Raw genomic sequence first — 10,394 nt, 5'->3', positions numbered from 1 at the left:
ACTGAAGTATACATTACTACAAAAGTATACATTACTAGAAAATAAAAGAAATATTACAATAAATATTTATTACTAAATAAATTCTACAATAAAATAACATCAACACCTTTACAGTAAATCCAATTACCTTTACAAAATGTAGATAATTCCGAAATTATAAGATCGGTGACTGTTTCATCTTTAATGTGGTGTATTGCAGTATTAAAAACTGTACCCAAAAAGGCATGACAAGAAGTTTTAGTTGCAACTATATTACCTTTCAAGTCTATATTCAAGTCATAATCAAGACCTAATGACTTCATTGGCATATTTTGAACTTTACCAAAAGTATTAGTATTCTTCTTATTGATTTTTTTTGTAAGTTTAAAAGCGGTTTGCTGTCCATTAATTTCGTAAGAGTCACTTATTTCGTTTGTACTGTTGTCTTCTCTTTTATGTAAAATTGCTTTAGGTGAGAATAAAAATTTAAGGAACATAGGAAATAGTGTTTTACCATCATCTTTACTATCTAGGATAAAATTATCTTTTGAGTATTTATTTACTGGTTTGACATCCAACATATTATGCGGTAAATGTTTCCTTAAAATTTTATTTACTGTATACTCTTTTTTATTCACACTAATGTTCTTTTGTATCCAATCAGAACTATTCCTATCTACTACTAAAAATGTTTTGTTTTCTTCTGCAACATTGACGTCTTTCAATTGATCATCCATTTCAAGGCTTTCATTATCTAGGGCATCTATAATGTCACGAATATTATTAACTTTCTTAGTTTTTGTCATATTACTCTTTTTACGGCCTCGCTTAGAATTATTTTCCTCGAATCTCCGAAATATATCTTGAACTTTCTCGATATAATGAGGGTGCGGCGATTCAGGTGTAAATAACTGTGGGTTTATTGATATCCCACCTTTATTCCATATTGAGATACAACGAATGAGAAATCCCAGAAACTGTTGTGGCAAATGTATCCAGTACTTTTTTATAGGTGACTCATTCAAAAACTCTGATAATGATTTACGTTGCACATTTATTACAGTTTCCAGAGACAGATTGTTATCTTTCCATGACGTGTTCCGGGATATATCTTTTTCCTTTGGTATTTTATTTGAATATTCGATATCATTTAAAAGTATCATAAAATTATATTTAAAAGCAGGATGCTCTTTAGTTATAATTTCAATATAAGGTATATAATTACTTAAGTCAACGCCTAGATTGTCTACTATAACATGCATATTGACTGTTTTGTATGCATCATATTCAATTAAGTCGTTTGTTTTAATATTTGAAGGAACTTTGTTTATTTTCGGCGATGGAATCACTGCAATCGCTAACACGCTATTATAAATAATAAGTACTGTAAAACCAATCATGGCTAGGCCCATCCACCAATATGCCAAAAGTGAAGATACGTGATCTGTAAATAAAAAAAAAACTTTAAATTAGTTCAAAGAATTTTACATTCTTAAAATTATACTATTTAAAAAAAAAAAATAATTAGGTAAAGTTTTAATAAAAATATAACATAACGTTTAATTCGTATTCGGGATTCGAAATATATTTCTATAAATGTTTTAGTTATAGGCTAACGAGAAATGAGAAACTGCAGTTTGAAAATTCAAACGCTTAGGATTTTTAAATTGATTTATTAAAAAAGAATCTGAATATAGTATATATAATATAAGTTAAAGATATATTTACCTGGCCACTGTTTGAGAATAGATGCAGCTCCCCTTATGCAGTATTTAGTTCTGGTTTTGTTCAAATCCCGCCATTGATACCTTGGGCTATCTGGGAGACATTCGTCTTCAGAAAAGTCATCGCCAAGCAATGGATGCTGCTCTCGCTTCGGATCACTCATAATTAGCCATTTGGTTCACTAAAAAGAGGAAAATAAATGAATATATACAGTTTATTCCTTTTTCCCTAACCTTGAGAAAGTATTCCACAAAATCAGTTTAGCAATTATTGTGATGATAATATTCAAAAATTTATTGGGACCAAATTAGTGTACGGGTAATTTTACTATAATAAGTGGAAAGTATCGATCGATTTAAATTAAATATAGGAAAATAATTTACCAATGTTATATTAACGAAAAATATTAATTGATTATTGTCACTATAGATTTGTCATTTTTGTCATTGCGTCATAAACAAATTTTATGTAATTTTTCATAAAATAAACTGAAACCTTATTTGTTCATACGCATTTTTTCATAACCCTTAGAGCGTTTTCACATTATCCGATCCGATATCGGTGTAGGACCCAATAACCGATATCCGATTAGCCGACACCATATGCTATTTTCACATATTTCCGACAAAATCGTTCCGATACGGCCATTTGCTCTATAAGCTTAGTGCGGGCAGGTTATCATGGCAGACTATAATAGAAAACTTTATTTGCTGTATCTATTATATTTGAGACGCAAAAAAAGATCTGTTCACAGACAGTATTGGATACATCCCATCCTGGAAGCTAGATATTCAGAGGGAGCTTTTTATACTCTTTTTAGCAAGCTACAAAAAGCACCTAGCAAGTTTTTTAATTACTTTCGTATGAGTGAATCCACATTCAATTATTTGCTAATTCATCTCATTATATCGTATTTATATTATATATTATATCGTATTTAAATGAAGACGACGCCATGATGACTACCAAACTGTAAACAATGGCCGCCACGCATCGGGGTCTACGCACACAGAGACAATTTAGATACACGTATAGCACACATACAAACATTATCGCCCGACGGCTTACAGGTGTCCGATAGTGCCGCCAGCATATCGGTGTCGGCTCCGATATCCGATATCGGGCCGGACAATATGAAAAACAGGTACATATTTCATACATTTTACTTTCCCCGATATCGGATCGGCGTCCGACACCGATATCGGATCGGGTAATGTGAAAACGCTCTTAGAGCGTTTTCACATTATCCGATCCGATATCGGTGTAGGACCCAATAACCGATATCCGATTAGCCGACACCATATGCTATTTTCACATATTTCCGACAAAATCGTTCCGATACGGCCATTTGCTCTATAAGCTTAGTGCGGGCAGGTCATCATGGCAGACTATGATAGAAAACTTTATTTGCTGTATCTATTATATTTGAGACGCAAAAAAAGATCTGTTCACAAACAGTATTGGATACATCCCATCGTGGAAGCTAGATATTCAGAGGGAGCTTTTTATACTCTTTTTAGCAAGCTACAAAAAGCACCTAGCAAGTTTTTTAATTACTTTCGTATGAGTGAATCCACATTCAATTATTTGCTAATTCATCTTACAGACAGTATCAAGAAACAAGACACACATTTTCGAATGGCTGTGGGGCCTAAAGAAATGCTGGTTGTGACATTAAGGTAAGTTTACTATTTTCATGTTTGTTTTTTAATCATTGGTTTCTATCATTATCGTTTGTTGGCTGGTGGTCAACACTGTACATGTATAATGGGCAGCACATCAAGCTGGACACAATCATTGTAAAATAGCCCATAAGATAACGGGGCGCAGAGCTCTAGTGTGTCTAGTTTGATACACTGGCCACCATACATTATTATTTAGTTACAATTAAAGAAAGTTCGTTATAAAAAGTATTTTAATCAGAAACAAGTATTGTTATACAGAGTATTATAATCAAAATGGAAATGAAATAGCATATGACAAGGTACAACAGCATATGGCAACTCACAATTCTGTATATTTATCGAAAAAGTGCTGAAAGTTATTAACATGGGATTCTGTAACCGATTCACAGGTTTGTTGAATTTCAACTGGTTGTGGAGTGGGTACATCAATGTAGGAGTTGCTTGAAGTCGATGTTTGTTGAATTACAACTGATTGTGGACTTGGTACATCAGTATAGGAGCTGCTTGTAGGTGAAGGAGATGACAGTATTATAGATGAGGGAGACTTTATTGAATTGCTATGAATCGAATGGCCATGTTTTGGATATGATCTACTGAATCCAGGTGCAGGTTTTACGAGAATATATGGTGATTGTACACGTTGATGAAGGACTCGGTTTTGTTTAATTTTTTGTATACTAGATAGAAGGTCCATTTGTAGCTGTATTTTCTCTGGTTCTGACATATCTTTAACATATGGTATGAAAGACGTAAAAAAACTGTCCTCTGTTAACACTCTTTCAGAGTTTGTAGTTTTATTTTCTTTTATTTCTTTTAATATTGCGGCCTCAATGTTGTCTATTTTCCTTTTATTTTTTGACGGCTCCTTCTTTCTACTTTCTCCTTCAAAATGTTCAATATCATTGGCAGCGATCACTTCATGATGTTGTTCTGTTTCTTCCACAATGTTGGCATCAGTTTCAGCTTTTTTTGCAAATTTCAGTAAAAATTTTAGGTTTTCATGATACACATATGGTTTTTTTGCAGCTTGCCCTGACTTTACATTAAGAGATCTAATGAAGGCGTCTCTTATATTATTCCATTTGTTTATAATGAGTTGTGCTGAAACAATAATTAGCTTATTAATAAAAATGTACTTAGTTATCATTACATAGTTTAAATAGGCTGAGGCAAAGTTTATGTAACCACAATTTTTAAAAGAGTATTAATAAACAAGATTACAATTTCTTTTTTACTTTTCAGGTACCTGGCCAGTGGTTGCTCTCTGACCGATGTGCACTACAGTTACAGGCTAGGAATCAGTACATTGAGTGAAATTATAAATTTTGTTTGCCAAAAAATATGGGAAAACTTCCGTAGCGAACATTTAGAAAATATGTCTGAACAAAAGTGGAAAACAGTAGCAGAGGGCTTTAAAAAAAGAGCATCTTTTCCCAATTGCCTCGGTGCTATAGACGGAAAGCACATACGCATTCAAAATTTTCCACATGGCGGTTCAATGTATATGAATTACAAGAAATTCTTTTCAATCGTCCTTTTGGCAGTAGTAGATTCAGATTATTCGTTTATTTTTGTTGATATAGGCGCATATGGCAAAGATTGTGATTCCTCTATACTACAAAACACTCATTTTTGGAAATTGTTGATGCAACGAAATTTACACATTCCACAGCCAAAACCCATTACTGAAGGAGGACTTGCAGTTCCCTACGTATTTGTTGTTGATGATGCATTCCCAATGAATGAACATATGTTACGAAGCTATTCTGGACATAATTTCAGTCAAAAACAACGTGTATTTAACTACAGACTTTGCAGAGCACGTCGGTATGTTGAGTGCGCATTTGGAATTATGAGTAATAAATGGAGAATATTTCATCGACCCATCGATGTGTCCCCAAAATTTGCCAAAAACATAGTGAAAGCTTGTGTTATTTTACATAACATCGTGAGGAAGCGTGATGGATATCGAATAGACGATATAATTTTAAGTGAGAGTTCATCCCTACAAACTTTGTCCAGTCCCCATACAAAATCCACTAATAAAACGGGACGTGGGGTCCGTGCAACCTTTGCTGATTATTTCGTTTCCGATGTAGGTAAATTACCATGGCAACTGTCCAAGATCTAGGTCATAAAAATAAATATTTACATAACTTGTACCTACATTAATTATTAGCTAGTAGGTATTCTCGTGTGTAAACGTGTAGTTCTGTTTTAAGATTTATTAAAAGTGTAAATTACATACCAGTCTTTTTTTTCTCATCCTGATTTAAAACTTCATATCCCTCTTCAAGGTATTCACATACTTCTCGCCAACTATTGTCCCGGAGTGTTTTATTTTTATATTCCTCGTGAGTTTTATCCCACAAGCATGGTTTAGTTTCTACGAGTTCAATTAATGTAATTATATCGTATTTAAATGAAGACGACGCCATGATGACAACCAAACTGTAAACAATGGCCGCCACGCATCGGGCTCTACGCACACAGAGACAATTTAGATACACGTATAGCACACATACAAACATTATCGCCCGACGGCTTACAGGTGTCCGATAGTGCCGCCAGCATATCGGTGTCGGCTCCGATATTCGATATCGGGCCGGACAATATGAAAGACAGGTACATATTTCATACATTTTACTTTCCCCGATATCGGATCGGCGTCCGACACCGATATCGGATCGGATAATGTGAAAACGCTCTTACGCTATATAAGTAGTTCTCTCAATAGCCCGTTAACGTTACCAATAAGAGGGGGTAATATTCTGCGTAAGTTCATACTTATTTAAATAAAATTAGTTGTTCATATACATACATTTCTTTATTATTGAAACAAAGGCTGTGAGAAATTCCGGATATCAAAGGTAAAAAAGGTTTTAACTATGGTGAATGTTAACCAAGGTTTCAAAGCTTTCAACAAATAAAACATAAATACATACCTAATTAATCTTCTTGAACCGATTCCGTACAGATAAGTCTAAAATTACGCAACACTGTTTAATAACATTATAACACACTGCAGTCTTCAACGTTCGTGGGACATTAATTTCTTTTACATAATGTATTTTTAATATGGCACGTTTATATACTTTACGGTATAATTTTGTTGATTCAACTATGCATTCGCCTCACGTTTTAACATGTTTTTGAAAAGTATGAGTAATCTTTTCATAATAAAGAAACAACAGACGTATTCTGCTAATATGATGATATGATATTACCAATTCACAAAATACTGTAGAAACCATTGCTATGACGGAAACTATTACTACAGCTTATGCTTTTTAACCATGAAAATCAATCTTGTGTATTGAATAAGTTTCCTAAAATTATACTATAACAAAGGTTTAAAAAAAAATCAAACATAGCCGCGGAAGCGTTTGCTTGCATGTGTAATAAAAATTTATGAACAAAAAGTTTTTACTAAAAAAAATACAATTTGACGCCCTTTTGTTTAAAATCGGAAACAAAATTTCATGTCAGTAAGAACTTCGTACAAATTTTTTAAATTTACAATAATAAAGTGTGGAATTAATACAAGTTTCCCTTGAAACACAACAAAAGACCTAGGTAAGTTAATGTGTTGCAAATAATATTTGGTAACAAAAAAAAATCGTCACCTGTAACAGTGTAAAAACAGTGTATTTGGACATAGGTACCTAGAAGTTATTTAATAAAAATTGTTTACTAAATTAGCTCTTATAGATTAAGCGCTTCAACCAATCATATTTATGATACCACACTTCACTGTCTACTCGAGTTCGATTCCTGAATACAACAATTGTTTCGAGCAAGAGACAGAATTTTAATAAACGCAAATGCCTGCCCCATTCCTAGGAGGTTATGGCATATACATTTTTTATAGTTACACAGAGAAAGCGACCTTTAGGATGGAGCACGACCCGAGGGTCAATCGTGATGAGCAGTATCCCTTGCTAAAAGTGGAAGCAACAGATGGTGGTGGAGACACAAAACCTCAACCGCCTCCAAGTATTGTGACTACTAGCTGGACCACCAGTCGCACTCCGAAGCCATCTTGGCTTAACCGTTGGCCAGGTAAAGTTTAAAATGACTTTTTTATATTTCAAGCAAATTCATAATAATAAAGCAATTTTAATTCCACACTATTTACAATACAATTTACATATTATGTAATGGGTGTTAGTTTGATTGTTATACATTTAGTCATGGTTAGTTATTGTTATTTTTAATGTTTCGTATGAACCCTTCTCGAATGATATACCTCGCCCTTTCCATTTAGTTTAGTTTTTTGATGCTTCCATCTATTTATTTTTCCACATTTTTTGATAATTTCTATTCTCTGAAGTCCCCTGGAAGAGACGTCCTTCCTATTTTCATTTCAGTTATAAAGGGTTGGCGTGTCTATGAATAAGTTTTTGCCCTGATCTAGTCGCTTTTTTATTCCCGTAGTCATTTTTTTTAAATCTTAGGATGCACCACTCCAGTCCTCTTCTGGGCACAAGTTACCTTCACTCTTATCTGTTGCATTTGTGATTGTTCATTGCATTCATTTCTAAACGCTTTGAGGAACGCTCAAAAGCATTTTCAATTCTCAAGCATTCCGTTCTAACTATTGGTAAAAATTAAGCAATTTTAAAAGCTTTACAATTGTTTTTTGTCAAAAATTTTCAAAAAAAAATTTTTTTTTTGCTTCATCGATATATAAGAATTACTAGATAAATAAATCCGATGTATAGTTAGGCGCCAAATGTATTATAATTCGTCCTATGCATTTGTTATTTCAGAGTGTATGTCTGCCTGTTGGATGACCATTATAGTGTTTGCAGTATCATTCCTCGTATTCTATAGTTTGGGAATATATGTGGCCTATAGACGTCAACCTGTTGTCGTGTTCAAGTGCAACAACTCAAAACCAGCGAGCGATGTTTATTACCACCACGTAGTACAAAAGGGATCCTACATTCCTCTTACAATCTATTCTGAATACCTCTCAGCGATGGCCGTACAGTACCCATCTCTACGATTTAATGTTTATTTTCTTGTTGATGACTTTGCGCAAACTGGAAAGAGACCTAGGCTATTCAAGCGACTCCCTGCAATACCTGGAACGCTAAACGTAATTGTGGAGCAAAGTAACCGGAGAGAGATTAGAGACTTCCAAAGAAGGTATCAAAACGTCAATATAACTATAATGACTCTCGGTAAATTCATGGCGAAGACACCGTTAAAATACAAGTGGAAGAGCATTCCGTCTATGTATCTGCCGTTTTATGCAAGGATTCTCTCGGTCTGGCAAACTGGAGGGATTGGAATAGATCTCGACACATTTAATCATCTTTATAACAATCGACAAGATGTAAGTAATAAAATTGGAGCAATATTGAAACAGCACAACGAAGGTATCGAAACTGAGAAATACATGGACATATTTAACTCCATGAAACGCGATGACGACAACGAAATCTTTTCCTTATTTTTCCATGTGATACACAATTTAATGAACCAAACAAGCTCTTTTTTCAATCTGGATGTTTCCCCGGATATAAAACTTCTAGATAGGACGCCGCTCGTTAGAACACATAGAAGTAAACGGGAAATAATGGAAATACCACCACTTAATAATGCGTCTGATGCAAGTAATATCACCGATAAAGACACTTTAGTCACCGAGGCAACGACAAATAACTCTACAGAAACAATTCTAGTATCAACATTAAACCTGACTGAGGACAAAGTTAATAAAAGTCATGCGAGTTCTGTTGGTCCAGCTGACATGAAAATAAAAAGTCCAGGCAGTCGACTAATACCAATGCCTCTTGATTTTCCTCAAGTGATGATATTTTACGACTTCCTAGTATCAGACGATGTTGGCCCATCTTATCCATCTTTGGCTCCTGTCAATCCAGCTACGCCAATGAAAATAACCGAGTTTAAAAAACTAGCTAAGCACGGGAAAATGTCTAATCATCTATCTGTAAGCTTTGACGGAGCTTTTGTTGCAGCTCCGATGTGCTATCATCCATTTTTGACTCAACTTTTGTCGACAGGATGCAAAAGAGAAAACCCGAGTATTGCAATCAAAGATACTTTTATGAGCCAATGTTCGACTTTCTTGAGAGATGACGTGTACTGTGACAATATCTATATTATCGATAGCATTTTTAATTAGTTAATATTATTTTATTTAAGGTTTCTTGTTTCCAAATTGACTCATAATATATTGTGTTAGTATTAAACGTATAAAGTACACCCTTTGCGCTATAATTTCAACTAGACGGTTTCATATCTCTGCCAATATGCTCTAATATTAATCATTATTGTAATTATTGTCTTCTTTATTAGAGCACATTGACAGAGCTATGTCTATGTCACCGTAAGATCGTAAACATCGTTATATTACAATCTATCCAGTAAGATTGTAAACTATCGATAGATTGTGAACCGTATCATTATGATTGCAATTTAACGCATCATTTTTCGCTTGATTGTAATCTACCGAAGTGAAACCGTTAAATTACAATCTGTCCCGCGTCAAATTGTCAACTGTCTGCAAGTTCTTCCTGATTGGTCGGTCTCATTTCATTTAGAAATGAAATAGATGTGTAACTTAAATAAAATAAATTTATTATTTACTAGATAGATTGTAATCTAGCGATGTTTACAATCTTACGGTGACATATATATATTTATAGCACGTTAGTAGTTAGTACTCGGTTTGCTTTCCACCAACTTACAAATTACCCACTGTAACATTGCAAACTTGGCCTTTAATATACTGTTAAAGAACATACTATTTATTTTTAATTAGAAACAGATAATCTGCTCAACTATTAGGGGAGGCCCTCCTATATAGTTTAATTTGCTATAAATATTATAGCAAATTTTTATATAGCGTTTTTTATATATATTACGTTTACCTCGAGATTTTAACCGTTTTAGAGAAAACCTATATGAGCTTTATAAAATATAGTCTTCCAAAATTTGATTTTGATCAATAGATGTTTTCGTTGTAATAAA

At 33.8% G+C, this 10,394-nt stretch overlaps 3 protein-coding genes across 4 annotated transcripts; 1 reads left to right on the top strand and 2 right to left on the bottom strand.

Moving 5' to 3' along the window:
* Nucleotides 1-53: 53 nt before the first annotated feature.
* LOC111004231 lies at nucleotides 54-6,466 on the bottom strand. Of its 2 annotated transcripts, none has more exons than XM_022275155.2 (3): nucleotides 6,335-6,466; nucleotides 1,708-1,885; nucleotides 54-1,423 (listed from the first exon to the last, which is right to left on the bottom strand). In XM_022275155.2, exons 2-3 carry the CDS (start codon nucleotides 1,865-1,867, stop codon nucleotides 84-86), a joined length of 1,500 nt encoding a protein of 499 aa, XP_022130847.2. In that variant the 5' UTR covers nucleotides 1,868-1,885; nucleotides 6,335-6,466; the 3' UTR covers nucleotides 54-83. The 2 variants fall into 2 exon arrangements, with proteins under 2 accessions (XP_022130847.2, XP_022130846.2); XM_022275154.2 differs by lacking the exon at nucleotides 6,335-6,466 and adding an exon at nucleotides 2,088-2,146.
* Nucleotides 3,709-5,827, bottom strand: LOC123689652. The gene is made up of 2 exons (XM_045630861.1): nucleotides 5,638-5,827; nucleotides 3,709-4,490 (listed from the first exon to the last, which is right to left on the bottom strand). The coding sequence occupies exons 1-2, from the start codon at nucleotides 5,825-5,827 to the stop codon at nucleotides 3,709-3,711; spliced, it is 972 nt and encodes a 323-aa protein (XP_045486817.1).
* Nucleotides 6,467-6,861: 395 nt separating the features above from the next.
* On the top strand, nucleotides 6,862-9,626 carry LOC111004229. The gene is made up of 3 exons (XM_022275153.2): nucleotides 6,862-6,965; nucleotides 7,261-7,451; nucleotides 8,162-9,626. Exons 2-3 carry the CDS (start codon nucleotides 7,286-7,288, stop codon nucleotides 9,544-9,546), a joined length of 1,551 nt encoding a protein of 516 aa, XP_022130845.2. The 5' UTR covers nucleotides 6,862-6,965; nucleotides 7,261-7,285; the 3' UTR covers nucleotides 9,547-9,626.
* The last annotated feature ends 768 nt before the right edge of the window (nucleotides 9,627-10,394 follow it).

This window comes from Pieris rapae, chromosome 13 (assembly GCF_905147795.1).
Source record: "Pieris rapae chromosome 13, ilPieRapa1.1, whole genome shotgun sequence".
Classification (NCBI taxonomy): Eukaryota; Metazoa; Arthropoda; class Insecta; order Lepidoptera; family Pieridae; genus Pieris; species Pieris rapae.
Note: the sequence above shows the minus strand (reverse complement) of the source record. Positions and strands in the feature narration are given on the sequence as shown.